Raw genomic sequence first — 25,854 nt, forward strand, 5'->3', positions numbered from 1 at the left:
TATGAAAATTGCGTGAGTAGGCAAGCACATTGGCTTTTGAACAGTGTCAGCAATCTGTGGTATGAATGTGATTTCTTCCAGGACTTCTTGGAAGAGCTGAAGCTGGTGGTGAGAGGCTCGCTGTTCCAGGTGGCCAGCCTGCAAGACTGCTTCCTGCAGCAGAGCGAGCCGCTGGCTGCCACAGGCACAGGTGTGGGCTTTTGGGCAGTTTGCATCCCTTCATCAACACAAACTCTGAAGACCCTGAATAGGCTGGGTCCCATCACTGAAAAGTGGGGCCCTCCACAGAGCAGCCCAACAAAACATTTCTATAGAAATCAGGCTCTTGAACAAAATCCAGGGCAAGGAATATTCTCATTATACTTTTATTTTTATAATTCACATGAATTTAGACTTAAATAGTCAGTGGCATCATTATCATTTTTTTAGCTGAATTAAAGAAATTACCCAAATTCAAATATTCTGGGTTTTTGAATCATCTTGTCATGATGATTTCCTGGGGGATCATTTTGTTTTGAGTCACTTAGAAACGACCATCACTGGCTGAAAACTCCTTGCCTTTGCTGTTCCTACAGGGGACTTTAACCGGCAGTTCTTGGGTCAAATGGCACAATTAAACCAACTACTGGGAGAGGTGAAGGACCTTCTGAGACAGCAGGTAACAAGTGGGGCGTATCATTAGAAAAGTCCTGGTCTTCTCAGAACAGCTCCCCATAAGCTAGTGGAGCTGCAGGCCTTCCCAGGCACCAAGGTGGCCTCTGAGCCAGACCTCCGGGGGCCCATGCAGATCCCCCCACCAGGGCTCCTCTGGTAGGTCTCTGGAAATGGGGGCTAAGCTCGTGATGAACATACCATGGCTCTAAGCAGAGCAGGAGCCATCGAGGGCCCCTAACACTACTATAAAAAGTGTTACATAGAAAGCTCCACATGGATTCTTTCATTCCTGGATGATACCAGGCACTCCTTTTCAATCCTTTTCTCCTCTTCTCATTTCTAAAGGTTAAGGAGACATCATTTTTGCGAAATACCATAGCTGAATGCCAGGCTTGCGGTAAGTGCTTTTCTAGTTACAGGCTCGCCTGAGTGGGATGATACAGGCTGATGAAAGGCCTGTGGTGAGGCTGCATCGACCTCAGTTTCTGAAGGTTTACCACATAGTTGGAGGGGAGGGAGGAAAAGTTCAACGGGAAACCAAATTTTGTTTTGCCTTCTGTGTATCTTCCTGGCGGTGAATAAGCCTGTGGATCATTGCTTTTCTCTAGGTCCTCTCAGGTTTCAGTCTCCAACCCCAAGCACACTGGTGCCCCCGGCACCCCCTGCACCGCCAACACGCCCACCACGTCGCTGTGACTCCAACCCGTGTTTCCGAGGCGTCCAGTGTATCGACAGCAGAGAAGGCTTCCAGTGTGGGCCGTGCCCCGAGGGCTACACAGGAAACGGGATCACCTGTATTGATATTGATGAGGTAAAAGTTCACTTAGACAGGGAGGGGCTCCCTAAGTATCTTCCTCACCCTGCAGCTTTTTGGAAAAAGAAGCCACCCTAATGATTAAGGGACGACTTGGGCTATCCTCCAGGGTCCATCAAAACCACTTGCTTGGAGACCCTGAGACCAGGGATGGTGGAAGGAGACGTGACCCAAGGTTATGGCTGCATTTGTCATTTTTCCTCTGTGTTTTCAACTCTTCTACTGGTCCATTTGCTGCAGTGCTGAAGTTTCTGCTTTACACTCTGACATCTGCATTGGTTATTTCTCTTAAGCAGCCTGTGGTACAATTTTGTTTTTTCCCCACTTTTGCAAATGTGGAAGGGGAGGATTTTTGTAAGGGTATATTTCAGGAGTCACCATGGGTTTCTTCAGGCTTCCTAAAATAAAGGAGCAGAGGGGAATCTCACACCAACGAGGGGGAGGTGCTGTAACATGAGTAACTGAATGTGCTTGGGGAGGGGCCCAGAGGAGGCACATCCAGCAAACACCAGCTGTTTGACCAGCTGGCAGAGCCCCAGAAGAGACTGTTTCAAGACCATGGTTAGGCAGACCAGGCCCAGTGGCTCAAGCCTGCAATCCCAACACTTTGGGAGGTCAAGGCGGAAGGATCACATGAGCTCAGGAGTTCGAGACCAGCCTGGGCAATAAGACAAAACCCTATCTCTACAAAAAATATAATTACCTGGGCACGGTGGCGCATGCCTGTGGTCCCAGCTACTCTGGATGATGAAGTACGAGGATTGGCCTGAGGCAGGAAGTTGAGGCTGCAGTGAGCCATGATCGCACCACTGTACTCCAGCCTGGGCAAGACTGTCTCAAAAACCTGGTTAGGCAATCACCAGTCCAGTCACAAAGTAATGTTCATAGCAGGTAGCAAGGCTGCCACCAAAATATGCCTTAAATGTGCCTTTCTCCTCCCACCCAGCCAGAGGAAGGCTGAAAGGAGAAGCACAGGGGAGAGACACAGGTAGGGATCTTAGGCGCACACTGGCTCCTGCGGCTCCTGCAGGCCCCTAGTAACCTTAGTAACACTCAGCTCATTATCTTCCCTACTAGTAAGCGATTAAGGTGGTCTCTAGTAATCCCTCAATTGGAGAAACATCTGCACACGCTTCACTGAACTGCATCTGGTTTTTATCTGTGAGCTGGAATTTTCCTCTTTCTGAAAGGGCAGGAAGTGGTCATGTTTTTTACATTAGTTGAAGTGGTTTAAAAAAAAAAAAAAGAACAGAACCAATCTCCAAGATTCCTAGAGCCTTGGTTAGCATGAACTTGACAGGACACGGAGGCAGGCACAGGCCCTGAGGGATCATGTGCTACTGAAGAGGCACCGGCCCCGGCTTTGCCTTCCTGAGGTCTTTCCGATTGAGTAGTTGGTTTGCTGATGCTTTTGGAGTCATCTAGCAGCAGCTAAGTGGTCCAGGGACATAGTCCTTTCACAGAGATTTGCAAATTCCACGTCAGAATATCAGGGAGCTTATTACATTGAGAGGTAGGCTGGTTGATCCCAAGGACCGTTTCAACTTGGATGTGCCATTATGCTACAATACAGCAAATCCCACTAGAAAGCAACCTCAGATTGTGTGGTCAGGGATTCGGTGGGTAACTGGAGTTGGAAGCCTTTATTTCCTTTTATTATTTTTTCCACCAAAAGATAGATAATTAAATGACTAAACAAGCATGTGCAAATAGATGAAGAGAAGTTTGAGAGTGTTTTCTCGGTGTGGCTAAAGACTTTGAACCTTTTTGTCTCCAGTGCAAATACCATCCCTGCTACCTGGGCGTGCGCTGTGTGAATTTGTCTCCTGGCTTCAGATGTGACGCCTGCCCAGTGGGCTTCACAGGGCCCATGGTGCAGGGTGTTGGGATCAGTTTCGCCAAGTCAAACAAGCAGGTAGGCTGAAGTCATGGTTTCTATCATGTTTCATCTTAACAGCACAGCTTTGGTTGGTTCTCCCCTCTTTGGTATAACCTGTTACCTCCTTGAGCGGCCAAGACCATGTGGAATGTCATGGTGCAAAATAGCAAATTAGGAAGTTTTTCAACCATTTCCAAGTATTTACGTTTATAAAATCTAGAAGGGAGGAAGCTTTTAAGTTGGGATAATAGAGTATCACTAGAAAAACAGTAAGTGGGGTCATACTGGCTATTGGCATAACTTCAGGCTTATTTTCTTGATAGCCATTGAACATTTCGTCCTGCAGAATAAGTGGAGAACCAGGGAAACAAACGCTTTGAAAAATTAGGTCACTTTTGTAGAGTCATTGCTGCCAGTCCGAGGCTGTTTCAGAGATGAGGGGATTTTAAGAGAAGAAATAATCCCCGGAGGCAGCCTCCCCTTTTTCTTATATAAGCTATAAATTGCCATAAAGCACTTGAGTACTTCATGACAGTCTCCGTTTATTTCCAAATGTTCTACTATCCTGGTCATTACTTAACTGACTGACTGTGAAATTCTTTTTGATGTTTTTAGCCCTTAAAAATGGTTGGTCTATAAATATATTTTACTACCTTAGGGAAATTATTAGCTTTGAAGAAGGGCAGGGATTTATTATTTCCTAGCTGCCTATCAAAGGGTTCTAGAGGGCATGATTTTTTAGGCTAGAAAATGGAGGCAAGCTAGACATACAGGAATGACAAGTAGCTATTAGAGTCCTTTAAATATGAAATCTCTAAGACCAAGCCCCTGGCTCCCTGGGCTCCTGCAGGCCCATGGTAACATTAGTTACACTCAGCTCATTGCCTTCCCTACTAGTAAGCAATTAAGATGGTCTCTAGTAAGGAAATAGACAAAATGAAATACAAGGTACTTGTAAGGAGCGCTTCTCAATAGATTTCCAGTAACATGGCAGACGGGACTGAAGTGGAAGGGAGCCACCTTGCTAAAATTTAACAGCAAATGTTACTGCATTCCAAAGTCAAAAAAAAAAGAAAAGAAAATGGTGCAGTGTCCAGAAACAATGAGAAAACTCAAAGCCAGAACTGTGACTAGAGCTGAGGCCACAGCAGATCCTGGGAGGTGGGAGCCAGCTCCAGGTCCTAAGAACGGGGACCTGGCTTTTAATACCTGGGTGGAGTGGATGCAGCAATGTAGTCTGGGAACTTTGGGAAGGCCTAACACTCCTGCATAAGTCCAGGGCCCTCAAAGAACCACCCTGTCCATTACAAGGAGACAGAAAAACTTTACTAGCCCTAAGAAACAACAAAGAAGCTTGACTTCAGCTTTAAGAAATTGTTGACAAAAATGAAAATTGCCCACAACAAATCAAAGGACCACACTTGTACCACATACAGTTATGAGCTCCAAATCTGTGTTATACATATAATGCAGAAACACAAGCCAAAAAATTTAGCCATGAAAAAGTCAAATCCCCAGGGCCCTGACTCAAGTCAAAGGCACACCAGTCTGTAAAGACAGGCCAAAATTCAGGGCCAATAGAATGCCCACAAGCAAAATCTGGGCTACTGAAGATATGCTAATAAACAAAAATTGCAGTTTGAATAAAGAAACTACCACAAGGAAACATGATAAATATAAAGTAAACATAAAAAGATAAAGAAATAAATACCATACTTAAAGAATAGGGCAATGCCCCTATCTGCACAACATGGCAAAACCCCGCCTCTACAACAAATACACATAAAAAAAATTAGCCGGTTGTGGTGGCATGTGCCTGTGGTCCCAGCTACTTTGGGAGGTTGAGGTGGGAGGATCACCTGAGCCTGGGAGGCCAAGGCTGCAGTGAGCAGTGATTTCACCACTGCACTCCAGCCTGAGCAACAGAGCAAGACCCTGTCTCAACAACAACAACACAGTTTAGGGCAATGTGAGAAAAACAGACAAGTTTGAAAAACAGACAAATAAAACATTTATCAATGGAAAATCACTGACATTAACTCAATAGATGGGCAAAACAGATTAGACACGGCTTAGCACAGAATCCATATTGGGCTAGGAGGAGAATCTAAAGAAATCATCTAGAACGCAGCACAGAGAAATAAAGATATGGAGCACATAAGAAGTTAGGAGTCAAAAGAAGATATTAATGAGAAAGTCCAATATCCATCCAATTGTAGTTCCAAAGAAAAAATAGAAAGCAGTCGGGGGAAGCTGAGAATGTTCCAGAAGAGAAGCTAAGAATCCTCAGATAGGAGAACTCCATTGAGTCCCAAGCAAGTTAAAAAAAAAAAAAACTTTCCTAACCTAAAAGGTGGGGGAACAGATGAATAGAACAAGTTGTCTTTTCTGAATAACCTTCAGTACCATGAAAGCAATTCTCATTTGCAATTAGATTAAGTATAAACTGGTATAAATGCAGGGAGATGGCACAAATAACCCTCAGATTACCATTCTACCTGAAATTCTGCATCTTCACTTCACACAAAGATAGCAAAACAGAAATTTATTTGCATTTCTATTTAAGCAGCATGTCTCGCTAAACTTTCTTTGAACTTCTCTGCACTAGGTCTGCACTGACATTGATGAGTGTCAAAATGGAGTGTGCATTCCCAACTCGATCTGCATTAATACTTTGGTAAGTATTTATCACAGCTGATCAAAGTAAAACCGGTTATTAAAACAAGGGTATGTTTATAGACCATAGCTTCGAAACACACATAGAACATGTGGGCATAATATATTTGATTGCCAGAATAAGGGCAAAAGTTTGTGCTGAAAAAGTGTTTAATATGAGTAATTGCATAAGTAATTTTTTACATAAGAATAATTTTGTAAGTGCTGAGTTTGTTCTTTATCTCCTATCAAAGTTGCAATATTAGGCTATTAGATAACTATTTGTTGAATAATTTATTACTCCTTGTATTTTAAAATTGTGAAGAGCTTGGTAGTTTATATTAACAGTTCAGTATTTTACTGGTGACTACACAATTCCCAAATGGTATTATTTATTTTCATAAAACTTTTCAAAACTTTTCATTGTATTAAATTAAAATGCTTAGCCCTTAGGGATGCCTATAACTTAAGTATGGGTTTTATTTCTGAAAGTTCCTATCAAACTGTTTCCAAGATGAAAGACGTAGCAGAGTAGACTATCAAGAAAAGAACTACTGATTCCGTGTCTGACTATTTGAAAGTTATCTAACCCCTAGGTTTCTTGTTTCCTTGTAAGTAAAAGCACTTTACATTTATCAAGTCACTTATTTTAATTATCACAACCACCTTATAAATGGGGATTATTACTACCCCCATTTTACAATTGAAGAAACTGAGGCACAGAAATATTACATCATTAAGTCCAGGCATGGTACTGTATGCCTATAGTCCCAGCTCCTCAGGAGGCTGAGGCTGAAGGATCATTTTGGTCCAAGAGTAGTTTGAGGCTACAGTGAAATACGATCACCACCGCACTCCAGTCTGGGTGACAGAGGGAGATCATGTCTCCAAAAAGAGAAAAAGAAATGTGTATTTAGACTAAGATCACACATCCCATAAGACTTGCAGGTTGGCTACAGAGTTCTGAGTTCTTTTCCACAATGCTATATTGCTTAGGAATAGATGGGGATTTATTGCTTCTTAGCTTTTACCAGGACAAAGTAGTCTGCAAATAGATTTGTGAAACCTTGGTATAAAGGTAAGAACTGAGCCACCTAGAGAGAAAGAAAGTAGTAAATAGAACTCCAGGAAACTCCAAAAATGAAGGAGTAGGCCAAGGAAAAAGAGCAGAAGCCAGAAAAAGGAGCGAGCTGACAACACGGCCAGGGAAGCTGAGAGTCACTGGAAAGCATGCTTTGGACTTGGCAATTAAGAGGCTGTGAGTGACTGAAATCATTAAACTGTATACTTCAAATGGATGTCTTTTATGATCTGTAAATTTTATGTCAATAAAGCTGCATAAGATGAAAAAGTTCTGAGGATCTAATGTACAGCATGATGACTGTAGTTAATACTATGCTATATATATATGAAACCTGCTAAGAGAGCAGATCTTAAGTGTTCTCACTGAAAAAGAAAAAGGAAGGTAATTATGTGAGTTGATGGATGTGTTACTTAACTGACTGGTAATCATTTCACAATGCATACGTATATCACATCATCACATTACACACTTTAAATATATCCAGTTTTGTCTGTTATACCTCAATAAAGCTGAAAATTTTAATTTGGTATTTGTGTGTGTGTGTGTGTGTGCGCGCGCGCGCACGTGCTAAAAAAAAACCTGGCCCCTGAAGTGTCATTGCAGTGGCACTGACAGCTCATTTGTCAGTTTCTCAGCCTACCTCATCAAAAATTCTCAATGCAGGCCACCAGCATTTCTCGGTGCACCCATTCCTTTGTCATTCCATTGTAAAAGAGCTGAATGAATAGCAAGAAAAAAAATTAACTTGCGTTTAAGCAGATTATCTCCCTGTCCCCAGAGTAAACTTCTCATACCACCTCCCAGGACTTCATAGGAACTTTTGGCCTCTCCCCCTCTGGCTTCCATGGTGGCACAGGCAAGTCAGTGTCATTGGTTCACCGTCCAGCCTTCTTTCTTCACTTCTATTCCTTCTTTGTCTGAGTGGCCAGATGGAGCCTCCAGTCTGATGGTGTTTTCACCAACATTCATATAATCTTACATGTAAGCAGAGAGGCAGGCATGGGTCTGATGCCTAAATCCTGCCAGCAATGAGTACCTGTGAAAATATACACAGTAACCGTACCTTTGCTCACAGCTTCCAGCTCAACGTCTGATCTTTGTTCCTTGCAGGGATCTTACCGCTGTGGGCCTTGTAAGCCAGGGTATACTGGTGATCAGACAAGAGGATGCAAAACGGAAAGAAACTGCAGAAACCCAGAGCTGAACCCTTGCAGTGTGAATGCCCAGTGCATTGAAGAGAGGCAGGGGGATGTGACGTGTGTGGTAAGTTGTTTTTTGGCTTCCTCCATCATTTTTCCTCTTTCATTCTAAACACCACCTCTCTCCAGTTTCTACGTGCTTCCGGTTAAAAGTACTCCAAAATGAAAGCATCGCAATCAGAATGAGCACAGAGCATAATAGGAACAGGGTACACCGAGTTTGTGGGGAGCAGCCTGACATCCATCTAGCCATCAGCTGCCTTTTCTCTCCCTCTTGACTGTGGGGCAACACTGTCCACTTGGGCACCTGGATGCCAAAGCCCCCAGTGGAGCCCCAGCTCCCAAGCCTCTTCTGTGGAAAGGCCTAGAAGCCAGCAGCAGGGAGGTGAAGGAACCTTCTTCTCCCCTTTCCTTCTTCTGCCCCATCTACCTGCTTGTATAACGGCAAGCGTACCTGCTTGCTAGTTATGCTTATACCTCTAACTGTCCTCACTCTTACGACTTCCAGGGTCTGTCTGCCCCAATGATCCTGGGGTGGGGAAGGCACCATGGAGAGGTGGGGGCTGTCATAGGCCCTCAGGAAGAAACCTCCCATCTCTAGCAGGTGACTGGAAGGGGCCAGAGGTTGCCATGCTCTATGTCTACCTCCACTCCAATCAGAGACAGCTCCATGAATGGTCACGCCTCCTGTGCAGTCTCCAGCCCTGGAGCTGGTCTGGGGAGGGGAGGCTAGGAAGAGAGTAGAGAAGTCATGTCAGGGCCTGACGTGGGTCTCATGCTGAGCTTGTGGTGGGCCCTTTGTGAAGGAGTAGGCATGCTCCTGCCATCCATTCCCAAATCCAAGGATCCAGAGTCCTCAGCCTGCCATCCATTCCCAAATCCAAGGATCCAGAGTCCTGGGGATGCTAGGCACTGAAAAATCAGCTGCCCCTCTCCTCTGTACTTCCCATAGCACCAAGCCCTTGGCAGGGGGCCCATGAGACTCTGGATTCACTGGTTCACAGTGATCACCCCTGAGCAGCAAGACGGATTCTCTGAGCCCTTTTCCATCTTTTTTATCTCAAAGTTATACTTCTTTATCTTTTTTTTTTTTTTTTGAGACGGAGTCTGGTTCTGTCCCCCAAGCTGGAGTGCAGTGGCGCTCTCTCAGCTCACTGTAACCTCTGCCTCCTGGGTTCAAGTGATTCTTCTGCCTCAGCCTCCTGAGTAGCTGGGACTACAGGCGCCCATCACCGCACCCAGCTAATTTTTTTGTATTTTTAGTAGAGAGGGGTTTCACCATATTGGCCAGGCTGGTCTCAAACTCCTGACCTTGTGGTCCACCTGCCTTGGCCTCCCAAAGTGCTGGGATTACAGGCCTGAGCCACCACACCCAGCATGCTTCTTTATCTTTATGCATGCACAATTTTCCATAATAAGCCTACCACTTTTCAAATAGAAAATCTAAGAATCAAAAATGAGTTAAATAAATCAATATTAAAAAGTCAGTCCTCCCTGGCAATACAGATATTCTGTAACAAGGTCAGGATGGAGGAATGTGTTGTATCGGAGGGGAAATGGCCCCAGCAAGTTCCTGAATTCCTCGTGGTTGGGCTTGTTTATTACCAAAAAGCAGTCACTGAGAAGCAAGTGTAGATCTCTGTTTAAATCCTCATTTTCTGTGAACAAATTGACGACTCCACTGGGATGCTGGGTGATGAGGCTCTTGATATGTTTTTGAATTTGTAATAAGGCACAACGACAGATGGTAAAGGATTAATAAACTTGGTATGACTACTAAAATAATTGAATCTGCCAGAAAATGGCTCATTAAAAATGTATTTGTTCCTAGAGGACATTTTTTCCTCATTAAAGTGAGTCAAGGACCCACCCCGTGGATCAGCCTTCCAGGCCTTCCAAAGGCCCTGCTGGGGCAAGTGAGCAGGAACCAGGAGCCCTGGAGGGTCTCTGTGGAATCCTGCCTCCTAAATCCTGGTTGCAGAGGGAGAGCGCAGATGATTGAGAACAGGCAGACTGCAGCTGAGGAAGTCACTGGTCTGAAAGCTCCTTATTTTGGGTGGAGAGGCCAGGAAATTTAACCTGCGCTCTGATTAATAAGTCTGATTTCCCTTGGCCCAGACTCTGCTCCTCAGACTCTCTCCCTCCTCCTTCCTTTACCTCTGGTCCCAGGTCAGCTTTCCCTCCCTCTGTTTCCAGTTCCCCGTGACTTTCTGGGTCCCCTCCTCCTGTCTCCCTTCTGCTGTCTGCTCTGCCCGTTCCTAGAAGCGAGAGTGGGAGGGAGAGTTCTCTCTCTGCGTCTCCCTTGACATCTTTTGAATAGGGAACCATTAAATAGTTTCTAAGCCCCACCCAACAAAGCTGTGTGACTCTGGGCCCTCCAGCTGGGAACGAGCAAAGGAGCAGAGGCCCTTGTCAGCCACCAGCTCCCTGCCAGGCTCAGCTTCCCAGGCCTCTGATAAGCTTTCCCTTCACAGTGTGGAGTCGGTTGGGCTGGCGATGGCTATGTCTGTGGCAAGGATGTGGACATCGACAGTTACCCCAACGAAGAACTGCCATGCTCTGCCAGGAACTGCAAGAAGGTAAGGAGTGTGGGGCGGCAGTAGGCACACATACACCGTGGCTTCCCAAAGTCCTATCTTCTATGAGGAGAGGTTCTGTGGATCTAAATTAAAATTGTATTTGTAAAGTAGCTGCATCTCAGATTAAATGAAACAGCCACCAACAATAAAGCCACAGTGTCTTGAGGTCCGAATTGGTTACTGATTTAACACAAACGCAGGATGTCACTCGGAGCTGTGTTTTCCCCCTTAGGACAACTGCAAGTATGTGCCAAATTCTGGCCAAGAAGATGCAGACAGAGATGGCATTGGCGATGCTTGTGATGAGGATGCTGATGGAGACGGGATCCTGAATGAGCAGGTACCTGTTTGCAGGGAGGGCCTGTGAATTGCCATGCACAGGGATGATGGGAGAAAGCCTGTGAAGTCAACTGTTTCTATGAATCATCCCAAATGTTAGTTTCCATGCCTGCATTCCATAGCACTGCAGCTTTTTACCCTGTAAGATTCACAAATGTTTGACATATAAAACTGACAAACTTGGGCCACCAGAGTTCTGACACTTCATAACAGTGGGGGAAGTGGATTTACTAAAAGTCTGAGTGATGTTCCATCCTTTCATCATGTAGGATAACTGTGTCCTGATTCACAATGTGGACCAAAGGAACAGCGACAAAGATATCTTTGGGGACACCTGTGATAACTGCGTGAGTGTCTTAAATAACGACCAGAAAGACACAGATGGGGACGGAAGAGGAGACGCCTGTGATGATGACATGGATGGAGATGGTAGATTTGTCTTGCTTTTGTCTTTTATTTGGGATTCATCTGACCTTGTTTCATTGTTCTCTCTCAAGAGTAGGAACAGAATAAGGGACTTGGGGGCTTCCAGCTGTGGGTGGCTCACTGTGGCCTGCATCTGTGGAGGGCCCAACGTGGACTTGTGTCTGTGGAAGGAGACTCCACAGCCCACTCCACTATTTAATGGCTCTGGATGTTTCCAGGACCCTGTATCGTTGGCAGAAACTTTGTAGGATCCCTTCAAGCAGTGTCTTGGCAGGGTGTGTCTTTGTGGGGCATCTCCCTTCCCATTTACACGTCTCCCTACTATCCACCATCCTTTCTACATGTGAGAGACCTAGAAATAGAGAACTTAATGAGAAGGCTTTGAGTAGGGTCACAGACTATGCATCACAGGCTACAACATCCCATTGTGGACCCTTGAAGAATAAAGCTTTTCGAAAAAACACCTGCATACACATACACACAACACACACACGCAACACTCCAGAACATGCACACCCCAAAACATGACCTCACCTTCTGCAAGCCTAACTGATGACCCAGATCCAGTGGTGTGCTGATGAACGAACCACAAAAAGCCCTGGTTGGTAGCATTTGCCAGTTTCCATGATGTAACTCCATACTGTCATCATTGCTGATTTCAAGCTACCAATGTGACATCATCAAACACAGAACTGAAAAGAGAGGGACACAGTGGACCCGGCTCCAGCACAACACTGCCTAGAGCCCTAGGGTCTCAGTCATAGCTCAGATACCCATGAGATCCTCCCTCTCCAGGTTCAGCCCATACAGCCATCATGACACCTCCCCTTGGCTGCTGTCATAGCCCTTGACATCTTGGGCAGATTAGAATTCAGTGGGTAAATGCCTCTGAGAGCTGTTCATTTTTAAGTCTCCCAGAATCCATCCTTTGAAGCTGCCTCCAGATAACTGCTGAAAAGGGTAGTGCCTATGTGACAATGGCCCAGGCCGAAGCAACTCGCCACACACCTAATCTCTACAGCACCTAGAAGTTAGTGACATTCCCCTGACTCAAGGTAGAATTTCTCGCAGGAATAAAAAACATTTTGGACAACTGCCCAAGATTTCCCAATCGTGACCAACGGGACGAGGATGGTGATGGTGTGGGGGATGCCTGTGACAGCTGTCCTGATGTCAGCAACCCTAACCAGGTTAGTAGGATACTGGGGAATTCAGACTCCAGGCTGAATCCCTCTGTGCAGAGACTCATTTAAGACGGGTGTCTAGAGAAACAGCAGAGCTTCTTAGCTGTTGCCACTTACCTAACAAAGCAGAGGTGGAGAAATGACACACTGTGGGCCTGAAGATGGTGGGATGAACACCACACGAGATACGAAGCCCTTGGGACTATCTCCCAGGCTGTCAATTGCCTATGAGGTTAGTAATACGAGCTTAATGATGCCCGATATGAGTTTTGTTTCTGCAGAAAGGGAAATGGAACATGGAAATTAACCATTTGGAGCCTTGTGTCCATTTAGTCCCCAAACCCCTACACAGCTATGTATGGACATTTCAGATTAAGTTCAGCCGGTGATGTGTTGCATTTCCCTTCTCACGCCTCCTCCCCATCTGGATAATTGGGTATGATGTGTCATTTATTTTTAAAACCCTGAGAGAGGGGAGTCATGGTTGCCCTCTGTGACTCACTCACCATTCTGGCCGAATTTCAAATTGCAGAAGCAAAGCAAACTCAACTTGCCTTCTCCCCATGCCTGCGGCTGGCTCCCTCTGACCCATGCCAGGGTTCCATGTCTCCACCTGCCACCATGCTACCCCAGCGCCCCTTTCCAATCAGCTCATCTGGTGTGTGGGCAGCCCATCCATGTAGCCTGATATTTTAGAAGGCTTTTTTGAAAATTCAGCATTGTGCCTACACCAATATGGTGTTGTCCTTTTGCAGTTTTGCACCACCCCAGTTCCAGAGAAATAATTCCCCAAATCCAATGATGATGGGTGAGGTCTGCCTTCTCTGGAGCATTCTGTACTTGCAGGCCCAGAGATAAATAACATATTCTGTTCTCTTTGCAGTCCGATGTGGATAATGACCTGGTTGGGGATTCCTGTGACACCAATCAGGACAGGTATGGCTTGTCTCCCAACTGCAGAGAGCCGGATGCAAACATCCAGAGAGGGTTTTACATTTCAGAACTTCCTGCTGCTCCATTCCTTGGGATCTCTCTGGGGGCTGGGCGGCGGGTGGGATAATAACCCTGCTTCTGGTCAGGGTTACCATGAGAATTCTCCCTGAAAGTTCTGTATAGGGCAGAACAGTGTCAGAATAGGTCACTAGGCACTCCAGCAAGTGAGATCTATTTCAGAAGAGGTAATATAGCATCATGCTTCACAGATGGGCTCTGGATTAAGACAGCTAGACATAAATGTCAGCTCTTTCTCTTATATGCCAGCTAATCTTTGGCAAATTACCTAATACTTCCGTGCCTCAATCTTCTCATCTGGAAAATGAAGATGACACTAGATCTAGCTGATAGGACCGTTGTAAAGATTGAGTTGATCCATGGAAAGTGCTTCTTATGCTTTCTGTTATATACATAGCACTCAACAGATATTAGCTCTCTTATTTTTATATTCTTTCAGCTCAGGAAAACTTCACCATCATCCCAAAATAGAAGGCTGTCGGTTTGCTGAGGGATTGCTATTATTTCATTGTCCTTGAAATTGTTTTTTAATTCAGTTTCCCTTATTTAAGTGGAAGTGCTCTGTGCAAGTGAGTTTTGTCAGCCCTCCTAGCTCAACATGATGGAGTCTTACATTAAGACTCAAGGCTGCATCAGCTGCTCAGATTCTGGAAGAGTATCACCAAAAACAGACATGTGCCACTCAGCCCTAGAGGCACCTGCAACCCAAGGTTCTAAACCCTTTTGTCTCCTTAGGGAATTCTTACAAAGGCAGCCAGGACAGGGATAAAAGAGGGAAAGGATTCTAAAAGGCAAAGCAAGAAGATGCAACTTCTTTCCTGATACCTGTATCAGAGGTTGCCCTGTAGAAAGCAGTTCTTGACCCAAACCTTACTCAAGAACAGCTTCTATGAAGCCACATCTTTTTTTTTGAGATGGAGTCTTGCTCTGTCACAGAGGCTGGAGTGTAGTGGTGCAATCTCGGCTCACTGCAACCTCTACCTCTTGGCTTCAAGTGATTCTCATGCTTCAGCCTCCCGAGTAGCTGGAATTACAGGTGTGCGCCACTATGCCTGGCTAATTTTTGTATTTTTAGTAGAGACAGGGTTTCACCATGTTGGCCAGGCTGGTCTTGAACTCCTGGCCTCAAGTAATCCACCTGCCTCAGCCTTCCAAAGTGTGCATCTCTTTCATTATGCTGTGTCCTTGCTGGAAAGTATATATAGTCATCCCTCAGTATCCTGGAGTATTGTTCCCAGGACACCCCTCTGCCCCCAGAATACCAAAATCCTCAAATACTCAAGTCCCTTAAATAAAATGATGTAGTATCTGCATCTAACCTATACCTGTCTTCCAATATGCTTTTAAAATCTTCTCTTTAATTCCTAATACAGTGTAAATGCTACATAAATAGTTATTATGCTGCATTGGTTTCTTATTTGTATTTTTTTGTTATTTTTTATTTTTCCAATCTTTTTAATCCTCAATTGGTTGAATCTGTGGATACAGAACCGCAGATACGGAGGGCTACTGTTCTAGCTAAGTCAATGTAAGCATATTTCCCAATCTCTTGGCATCTCGACCTCTTCATCTGCAAAGAAGAGAGAAAGAAATACATCAGGCAGGTTATGGTGAAAATTCAAGATAATGTAGGTAAAGCTCCCGGAACAGTGCTGGCCCTCAGGTGACATGCAGAAAACAGGGGCCGTGTTATTACTGATATCACGGTACAAGGAAAGGCACGTCAGCAGCAGAGCCTGACATCAGGTGTCCGTCTCCTTTTCCAAGGGGAAGGTGGGACTGTATCCTGACAACTGCCCTAAATGATGTGCACCAAGAATGTTCCCTGGTGCAGGTCATCTTGCACTCTGACTACTATCTACAAGAATTTCTAAAATATCCTATCCCACCAGCCTCTAGATATTTGCCCAAAACAGATGACTCATTCTGCTATGTTTTAATTCCCACAAAGGTGAACCTTGGAGAAAAGGACAGGAACTGCTTGTTTTTAATGTTCAGGGCTATATAGCACGGCTGCTAATGGAAATGGCTTTGTCTTGTGTCTTATACAGCAGCCCTGCTGTGGGCACAGGGCTTCTGCTATTTGAGCCACATCGTCTTCTGCTTGTCCAGGCTGGCCTCACTTTCGCTGGGCCCCTTCTGTCCCCCTGTGCCATCTGGAAAGTGTGGTCCAAGAGCATGGTCTGGTCCCTGGCTTGCCTCTCCAAGAGGGTGCACGGGCAGCCCCTGACCCAGGACAGGCTGCAGGTGGACCAGGGTGAAAGGAGTACTCACTCTCTTCCAGAGTGACCTTGAGAGGTCTCAGACTCCAGGAGACCTCCGGGAGGCAGGGCACACTCATCTTCAGGTGGCCTCTCAGCCTGGAAAGTCAGGTGGACAGAGAGGGAGAATTCTGAGAAGTCTTTTAGACCAGCGCTTAGCCTGGCCTACATACTCCCCTCAGGAAGGTGTGGCCGTGTTCGCTTTCCCTTCTCCCCATGGCGTTCAGGTCTGAATCCTCTTTGGATCTACTAGCCAGGATTGTGAAGAGTAAATAACAGAAAATACTGTAGGGCTTCCTAAGAGTCAGTGCTTTTTCATATATTGAAATTTAGTATGCAAAATTCTGATGATTTTCATCATTTACTCTTCATAACAACCCTATGTGGTAGGTGCTATTATTCTCATTTGACAGATGAGGACACTGAGCCATAGAGAGGTTGGGTGTCGTGCCTAAGGTCACATGCTGGCCACTGGCTGAGCCAGGATTTACACTGAGGCTGTCTGGTTCCACTGCCTGTCACTCTGTTCCCCTCACACATCCTCTGAGTTGAGTGTCATCTAGCAGTTCCCAGGGACCAATAGGAGCATCTGGTCACATTTCCTAGAAATAGACCCTTATCTTCTTGAGTAGGAAATGACTCGTTTGTTTCCAGAGGTTGAGGATGGGAAAACTGTCTGTGAGGCCCATAGGGCAGTCTTATCTAAGGGAATGACTCCAGTGGTTTGATTTTAAAAGCCAACCCCGGTTAAAAAAAACCCAGAACCCCTCAAGCACAGACTCTCCTTCCTGAGAATGGAGGCTTCCTATTCCCTGCTGAACTGTGAGCCACATCACCTGTCTCTTCTCCCGCAGTGATGGAGATGGGCACCAGGACAGCACAGACAACTGCCCCACCGTCATTAACAGTGCCCAGCTGGACACCGATAAGGATGGAATTGGTGACGAGTGTGATGATGATGATGACAACGATGGAATCCCAGACCTGGTGCCCCCTGGACCAGACAACTGCCGACTGGTCCCCAACCCAGCCCAGGAGGATAGCAACAGTAAGCCGGCTCACCCCAGAGCTGCACAGCACCCCTGGGCTCCCTTCGGCCAGGCACGTGGGGGCACACCTCTCTCCAGGCACGGACTCAGAACATCCCCAGCTCCTATCAGCTGCTTCTCCACACCCAGCTTCTCTGCATAGCTGCAGCTTGTGTGGACTGCAGACATCTGGTAGACACGAGTCTTCAAGTCAGTCAGGACTGAGCTGCTTTGCATCTTCCTGAACAACCCTAGGATGCAGTCACACAGGGCAGGGAAGCAGCCACACTGTGGCTCAGTCCCCAAAGGGCTTGGAGAGCTGCTCCACCATCTTAACCTGTCACCTGCCACCTTCCCCTGGGAGTCCCAGAAAAGGAGCAGCATAGAGAGAATGGCACAGCAGAAATGGTGTATGCTGGGTTCACAAACACAGACGCCTGCAGGGGCCAGGCAGATAAGAAAATGTCTGCACCAAGCCAGACATGAGACAGCAGGGGTGCTGGAGACTGCGGTGACCTGGAGAGGCCGTGCCCATCCACAGCAGTGCACGTGCAAAAATGCAGTGCCAGCTCATGAGCTGAGCAGAACACACCTGGGGGCCACATTCAGTCTAGGGGCCACCAGAAGTTACAGTCTTAGAGATATTCTGGTAACAATGATAATTTCCCTGTTTTCTACACATTACAGCCCAGAAAGTGCTGTAGACATTTGCTTATGTCAGCTCAAGCTTAAGATCTACCAGTTGGTGAACCCAACTGTAGGTAATAAGAACTTGCTGGGGACAGAGTGGAGGGCAACTGTTCACACTGATCTTTCAAAAAGCTTTGGGAGGACTGGCCTGCTCACCCAGTACAAGGACTCCAGGATGGGGCCTGGGACCAGCTCAGACGTGACCCCAGGGCTCCTCTCAACACTGCTGGGAAATGATGGCCCTGGTAGCGGGAGCCTGGGCCCTTCTGTTCCTCATGCAGCCCTTTTCCCTGTCCAGGAGTAGCGGTGGGTGTGAGTGCTATTGAGCTTCTGTCCTTTCTCTACCCCACTCAGGTGATGGGGTGGGAGACATCTGTGAGTCTGACTTTGACCAGGACCAGGTCATCGATCGTATTGACGTCTGCCCAGAGAACGCAGAGGTCACCCTGACCGACTTCAGGGCTTACCAGACCGTGGTCCTGGATCCTGAAGGGGATGCCCAGATCGATCCCAACTGGGTAGTCCTGAACCAGGTGAGTGTCACATGGGTGGCAGCGGCTCAGCTTTGCCTCTCAACAGAGGCCCTTCTGATAGTGGTAGGTCATGTTTAGAGGGTGCAGACAATGAGCCAGGCATTGTTCACATCCTGTTATTCCTCAATAGCCCTACGACAGACCAATTATACCCATTTTACTGAGGATGAAATAGTCTGCTACAGATTTAATGATTGTAACAGCTTTAATGACGGTAGCACTGTGGTAAGTCGCTGAGATGACTGGAATTGGGACCCAGGCAGTCTGACCCTAGAACCCACACTTCTGATCTCTGCAACAGACTGCCTTCTGCAAATCCTCCTCATTGTGTAACTACAAAGGCAGGCACAGAGAGGCTCGGTAGATTTTTCAGAGTCACAGAGCAATTCACATTGATTAGAAGTGTATGTTGTATGTTCCCCAGTTAAGGGCCCATTGAATCAACTTAAGTGACAGTCTTAGCAAACTTATTTCTATTCAGCTTTGAGCTTTTCTTAACCTTTACAAGCACGTGCTTTCTTTGAGCACATAACACAATAGAGCAACTACTCAGATAATGAAATCTTATATGGAGGCCAGATGTCACTGGCCACTCACTCATGGTGCCTGAGGTTTTGAGCTTCCTCAAGGTTACTTGGCCCTCTTCAAGACTGTTCTGAAGTCCCACTACTCTCTCTGCAGGGCATGGAGATTGTGCAGACCATGAACAGTGATCCTGGCCTGGCAGTGGGTATGTCCAGGGCCTCAGTTACCACTCCCATAGAATTCTTCCAGCTACTGGTGTGGCTTGGCTACTTTTCTAATCTTATCTGATCCCTACAGGTTACACAGCTTTTAACGGAGTTGACTTCGAAGGGACCTTCCACGTCAATACCCAGACAGATGATGACTATGCAGGCTTTATCTTTGGCTACCAGGATAGCTCCAGCTTCTATGTGGTCATGTGGAAGCAGACGGAGCAGACGTACTGGCAAGCCACCCCATTCCGAGCAGTTGCAGAACCTGGCATTCAGCTCAAGGTACTGGTGGTTTGAAGTCATTCATCTCCCTTTCTTCTGGAAACTTCATGCTTTTTTAAAATGTTGTATTCTCCCATATGGCACTTAGTTAATCTAAAAATTAATGTATTTATGCTCACGTTAGACTCAGGGAAGACTAGAGCCCACCCAGGGCTTTGCCTTCATTCCTGTGCAGCAGCTACATTCTAACCTCTAATGGTGGGAATTCCAGCCCACATGAGGTCAAAGAGGGGAAGGCTTGGAGTGCATCTTCAGGCACACTGTGTTGGAAACTGGCTAATAAGTTTCATTGGTGGGTCCAACTTTGTACAGGAGGGCTGAAGGGCTACCTCTGTCACTTGTGCTAGGACACAAGGCTGACCTAAGTAGCTAGATGTTTGATGGGAGCCCTCACTGGGCAAATGCAGGGAACAGTGGATTTGCAGCAGGAGCAACATGGGATGTGTAGTGGAATACCGGGCAAGGCTTAGTAGTAAAGGGTTGGGGTCACCTCCTTGAAATGACATTTAAGTGTGTATGCTTTGTTCTAAATCCAAGGCAGCCAGATTGTAACCATGACTGTAACCACTTCAGATCCAGGAAGCAGGAAGGGCAGGGTCTCTGTCCTGTCCTAAAACCTTGCTCATATCATCATCCAGGCTGTGAAGTCTAAGACAGGTCCAGGGGAGCATCTCCGGAACTCCCTGTGGCACACGGGGGACACCAGCGACCAGGTCAGGCTGCTGTGGAAGGACTCCAGGAACGTGGGCTGGAAGGACAAGGTGTCCTACCGCTGGTTTCTGCAGCACAGGCCGCAAGTGGGCTACATCAGGTAGGTGGGAGATCCATCTCCTCACCTTGCTCTAGAAGCAAAGCACACTCTGTTCTGCATCCCAGAGCCTTATTCTGACCTAGGATAGTCCCCAAGGACATGCCAGGACTTTTGTGACTGCAGGATGGGCAACCCAGAAAAGAGGTGGGGGAGAAGGCACTCAGGCTCAGACGGACCACCCGGACAGGATGGTAGGGCCAAGATGGGGATAGAAGGAGCAGAGCTGAGAGGAGGACCCAGCATTGTGGAGTTGGTGCTCATGGATGGCTATGCCCTTCTGCCATGCTCTGCAGAGAAGCCTGTGGGTGGACATGCCAACGGGTACGAGGTAAGAGGTGTGGCGGGGTCTGTTTTCCACACCTGCCCTGTGATGCCTCTGGGCCCTGTGTAATCACTTACTCATGCACGTTTCACCCTGACAGCACTACGTCCCTTACAGTCTGTCTTCCTACTAGATCACAAACTCCCTGAGGGCAGCACTTGCACCTTATTATTTTATCTTGGTCTCCTCACTGCCTAGCACAAAGCCTGGCATCTCCTACACATGGCATGAACTGTGTAGGTTGTAATTTCTGTGATTCCATTTTGGGACAGAAAAGGGGCCATTTCAAAATATTTATTATAAAAAAGAGGCATTGGGCTTAATAGGGCTGAGAACATGATCATCTTACTGTGAGGCAAAGAGAGTATGTGTCATGTAAGCCAAAGTAGTCTGTCCTGTTTCTTTATAGGACTTTTTTTTTTTTAAAGAAAGTATTCTCAGGAGTTAGTTAGGAGTCTTAGGGCTGTATCTCTGAAATGTAGATAGTATTTTTCATTTACTGAACTTGCAGATCAACACCCATCCTAGCCTACGTAGTATATTTAGGAAGCAGTACTGAGTGCATTCTCCACATCAGGCCAGGAAAGCAGCCTCGTGGAAAAAAGAGTGACGAGGGCAAATTCAGATTTTGTTTCTCTTTGTGACATTATGTCAAATGTACTCTTTGCCTCAAGTAAGATGATCATGTTCTCAGCCCTAAGCCCAATGCCCCTTTTTTATAATAAATATTTTGAAATGTCCCCTTTTCCGTCCCAAAATGGAATCATAGAAATTACAATCTACCTACCCACATAATCTTAAAAAATCTGCCAGGCATGGTGGCTCACACCTATAATCCCAGGGCCCTTTTGGAGGCCAAGGCGGGTGGATCATGAGGTCAAGAGATCGAGACCACCCTGGCCAACATGGTGAAACCCTGTCTTTACTAAAAATAATTAGCTGGGCATGGTGGTGGGCACCTGTAATCCCAGCTGCTCAAGAGGCTGAGGCAAGAGAATCAATCACTTGAACCCAGGAGGCGGAGGTTGCAGTGAGCCAAGATCATGCCACTGCACTCCAGCCTGGTGACAGAGCAAGACTCATCTCAAAAAAAGAAAAAGAAAATCAATCTGACCCCTAACAAACAATATAATAGAAAAATAAGAATGATTTATAACAAAACAATTTAAATACTTGGTCACAGCCACACCAGAAGACAAAATGAAATAGACACTTGCACCATACCTAGAATCACCGTAAAGGTGACATTCTAACACAGACTGTTCTATCAGTGACTCAAAGGTTACACTGCTGTTGCTGACAGTGATTTGAATTTCTCAAATGGTGAACATTTTAAAATGTTGATTTTCAAACAAAACAAAGTACTCAGTAGTTTTCTCAATTTACTCTGGGAAATAGTTTATATTAAAATTTGTGCAAAAAAATGAAAGGGAGCCTGGTTCTAGGCCCCAATAGTTTTAAACAGACTCTGCACCTACCCAGGTGTCTGAGGAACATTCCAGTAGTGTATGGAACACAGGACAGGTTTTGATTGTTCTCTCCAGGGCGTTGCACACCATCCAGCATCCCTGGCTTCCATCATTCAGTGCCACTCTGACAACCCAAAGCTTCCCGGCACATTTCTTCACCTCTACTTAGGGAGTGCTTCTCTTGTTGAGAATCATTGCTCTGAGATTTTACCAAAAGATATAAATCAGATCAAAGGAAAAGCAGAAGTTTTTAAGCATGATACCTAGACAAGGTAACTCACATGACAAGACACCAAACTTTCTCATTCATGACATCAGATTTGGTTTTATTTTTTTTTTAACTCGAGTTTGATAGTGTCCCCAACATCATGTTAGGCCTTGTGAGAGACAGAAGTTGGGAAGAACCAACCACCCCCAACCCCCGACACACACACACACACACACACACACACACACACGATCCCTACCCCCAGGGACTTCCAGTCTAGTAAGTAAGGGGGAACAGCTACAGCACAATACAGGTCAGCAAAAACGAGCCTAAAACAGAGTAGGCGGGGCATGGTGGCTCATGCCTGTAATCCCAGCACTTTGGGAGGCTGAGGCAAGTGGATCACGACGTCAGGAGTTCGAGATCAGCCTGACCAACATGGTGAAACCCTATCTCTGCTAAAATTACAAAAAATTAGCTGGGCGTGGTGGCATGCTCCTGTGATCCCAGCTACTTGGGAGGCTGAAGCAGGAGAATCGCTTGAACCCAAGAGGTGGAGGTTGCAGTGAGCCAAGATGGTGCCACTGCTCTCCAGCCTGGCGACAGAGGGAGACTCCGTCTTCAAAAAAAAAAACAAAACAAAAAGAAAACAGTAAAGATGCAGGTGTGTAAGAAGTGGGACCCCCTGGGCCTCACAGTGGGTACTTTACCCCGGGTTGGATTTCATGGAGATCCCTCCGGCTGTGTTGTCCGCAGGGTGCGATTTTATGAAGGCTCTGAGTTGGTGGCCGACTCTGGAGTCACCATAGACACCACAATGCGTGGAGGCCGACTTGGCGTTTTCTGCTTCTCTCAAGAAAACATCATCTGGTCCAACCTCAAGTATCGCTGCAATGGTAACGTACATTCTTGTTACTGTTCAATGTTGTTACTAGAATTAATAAAATACTGCCACCTTATTTATATACTGCACTTCCCCCCAAAAGCCCATGCCACAGTCATTAAAACCTGATAGTCCCTGTACCAGAAGTAAAAAGCAGATTGCATTTATCCTATTTTATACATATGGAAATTAAGACCCACAGAATTTAACTGCATGGTTTAGGGTTTGGGGTTCAGTGAGAAATTCAGTCAGATTTAATTTACAGGAAGCCTTTGTTTTCATGTGGTTCAAACATAATCACAGATACAAAATCCACTCTGCCTGCTGATTTTCTGTAGGCCCAGGAAGGAGCACTCCTGGGCTTTAAGCCAACGGTTTGCAAAGCAGCCTGCAGGAAAAAATGGCGGCGAGGGCCTGCGGGGCCTCCTGGGCGGGCTGACAGCGCCCCCTACAGGATGCCTGCGCCACGGGTGGGGTCCAGGGTCGGGGTGGAAGGAGCCTTGCTAACCTCCCTGTGCCCGTTCCTATTGCAGACACCATCCCTGAGGACTTCCAAGAGTTTCAAACCCAGAATTTCGACCGCTTGGATAATTAAACCAAGGAAGCAATCCGTAACTGCTTTTCCGAACACTAAAAGCATATATTTTTTAACTTCCTCTAATTTTCTTTATATACACTGTGGCTTTCTTTTACCAACCCAGATATCTCAAAACGTTTTCTATGAATGTGGCAATAAAGGAGAAGAGATCATTTTTAAAATCCGTGTTGCTCAGATACGGCTCTCGTGTGGCTCAGGCTTTGAGGTGCCCGTTCTCGAAGGGATCCTCATTAACTTGCAGGATGGTGGTTTCTTCTCAGACCCGGTAGCCGGTGACATGAGCCTGTGCGTGAGTCACAAGGCCTAGGCCAGAGGTCTCACCTGGGGTACCCCCAATTTGCTCCACACACAACGCCTAACCATTCCATGCTCACCTCTACATCCTCCTTATTCTGGGTAAGGAATCTCAGAAACACGTGCTCAGGGGGCACCTTCAATAGGAAGGCGTTTTTCTGACCAGTCCTGGGACAGATTTGCCCAATTCTTTGACGCTCTCCTCCCATCCCACACCTTCCACAGACTTCTATTCTGGCCCCTTTAACGTAATTCTTAAGCTTATTTATATATTTGGCTCCCCCTAGTGGAATGTACGCTTATTGACAATAAAACATCATTGTAATCAGTATCGCCAAGGTAACTGGAATGTGGTAGATAGCCAGTAAATGTTTGCTGAATTAATAAACGAAGGAGAGGAAGAAAGGAAGGAAGAGAAAGGAAGGAAAGAAATGAAGTGAAATGAAAGCCTCTTAAGTCTAAGGACAGTAGAGTGTATATGATCCTAAAAGTCTTCCTCAGCTCAAAAAGTCACAACACAGGCTCTATTTGTGGTACCAGTAGCTGGATGTACAGGGCAGAAACTTGCCTAGTTTGTACACTAGCCTTTCTTATATTTCAGCTGTAAGTCAGAGACTCAAGGAAATTTTTATAAATTCTCTAGAACTTTAGTTTCAAAGAACACTGCTGTGTGGTTATATATTTTCTTATTCTAGAATTCCTAGACATACATTAAATCATTTATGAAGAACAGACACTCTTACCACAGTTTTACCATGACTTTAACAGTGAGAAAATACAACCGTACATGTGTGACCACCCATATCAGGCATGCATGAGATACGGAGGATTTCTGGACACCCTCCTCGCATGTACAGCCTGGAGATGTGTGTTGCCTTGTAATCCAGGACATCTGATCTCCTACATCAAAAACTCCAGTGGGGCTGGGTGTGGTGGCACTTGCCTGTGGTCCCAGCACTTTCGGAGCCTGAGGCAGGCAGATCACTTGAGACCTGGAGTTCAAGACCAGCCTGGACAACATGGCAAAACCTGTCTCTACTAAAAATACAAAGATTAGCCAGGCATGCTGGTGCTTGTCCCAGCTATCTGGGAGGCTGAGGCTTTAGTGAGCCGAGATCACACCACTGCACTCCAGCCTGGGCAACAAGAGTGAGTGTCCTGAGACTCTTATATTCCCCCTGAGGCTGGTGGAAGGAGGAGGTCACCCATGCCCACCCCTAGGGCAGCCTCCCTGCTGTTGGCTGTGCAAGCCCCAAGAACACATTACATGCACAGGAAACACTCTCTTGGTTAAATCTTTTGTGTCTATAATTGCTTTAGAACTCATGGGTCCACAGGAGATCTAGAACGTAATTCCGTCCCTTACAGAGCTTATTACATTTTGGAGAAGACAAAACTTGTTATCTATGCAAAATAGGAAACAAAGCAGCATGTGGATCCAGCAGTGTGCTGAAGCCAGCTCCTGCCAGCTCATAAGAGCCAACTATTCAAGTTTTAGGAATGTTGTGAGCCAGTTAAACTGCTGGTAGTTTGAAATTGGCCATGGTGGGAGTATTTACACATAAACTGGCAAACACTACAAAATCAGGGCTCCAGAGAAGTGGTTGTTAAACATTTATCAGCACACAAGTGATTATTCTACCTTGTCCTATTCCTAGTTGGCCTGCCTTATATTTTTGAAGCTGATGTAGAAAACTTGAGGCTTTCAGAAAATGTCTTGCATAAGAAATGAAGAAAAGTGAAAATAGGCGAGGCGCTGTGGCTCACGCCTGTAATCCTAGCACTTTGGGAGGCCTAGGTGGGAGGATCACTTGAGGTCAGGAGTTTGAGACCAGCCTGGCCAACATGGTAAAACCCCATCTCTACTAAAAATACAAAAATTAGGCCAGATGCAGTGGCTCATGCCTGTAATCC

At 46.1% G+C, this 25,854-nt stretch overlaps 1 protein-coding gene across 2 annotated transcripts in view; it reads left to right on the forward strand.

Moving 5' to 3' along the window:
- THBS4 (thrombospondin 4) overlaps positions 1–23,807 on the forward strand; it is an 88,815-nt gene extending 65,008 nt beyond the window's left edge. For both annotated transcript variants that reach the window (XM_064376084.1, XM_012462086.3), the window contains 19 exons: positions 82–190; positions 576–658; positions 1,000–1,051; positions 1,263–1,465; positions 3,246–3,383; positions 5,956–6,024; positions 8,197–8,349; positions 10,760–10,864; positions 11,097–11,204; positions 11,473–11,632; positions 12,701–12,819; positions 13,697–13,749; positions 16,940–17,133; positions 18,158–18,336; positions 19,018–19,066; positions 19,159–19,355; positions 19,994–20,166; positions 22,922–23,061; positions 23,582–23,807. In XM_064376084.1, coding sequence (XP_064232154.1) covers positions 82–190; positions 576–658; positions 1,000–1,051; positions 1,263–1,465; positions 3,246–3,383; positions 5,956–6,024; positions 8,197–8,349; positions 10,760–10,864; positions 11,097–11,204; positions 11,473–11,632; positions 12,701–12,819; positions 13,697–13,749; positions 16,940–17,133; positions 18,158–18,336; positions 19,018–19,066; positions 19,159–19,355; positions 19,994–20,166; positions 22,922–23,061; positions 23,582–23,643 — 2,346 coding nt within the window. In that variant the 3' untranslated portion in view covers positions 23,644–23,807. The remainder of the gene's footprint in view (positions 1–81; positions 191–575; positions 659–999; positions 1,052–1,262; positions 1,466–3,245; positions 3,384–5,955; positions 6,025–8,196; positions 8,350–10,759; positions 10,865–11,096; positions 11,205–11,472; positions 11,633–12,700; positions 12,820–13,696; positions 13,750–16,939; positions 17,134–18,157; positions 18,337–19,017; positions 19,067–19,158; positions 19,356–19,993; positions 20,167–22,921; positions 23,062–23,581) is intronic.
- The last annotated feature ends 2,047 nt before the right edge of the window (positions 23,808–25,854 follow it).

This window comes from Aotus nancymaae, unplaced genomic scaffold (genome assembly GCF_030222135.1).
Source record: "Aotus nancymaae isolate 86718 unplaced genomic scaffold, 86718_ANA_hifiasm-v0.15.2.pri h1tg000014l, whole genome shotgun sequence".
Lineage (NCBI taxonomy): Eukaryota > Metazoa > Chordata > Mammalia > Primates > Aotidae > Aotus > Aotus nancymaae.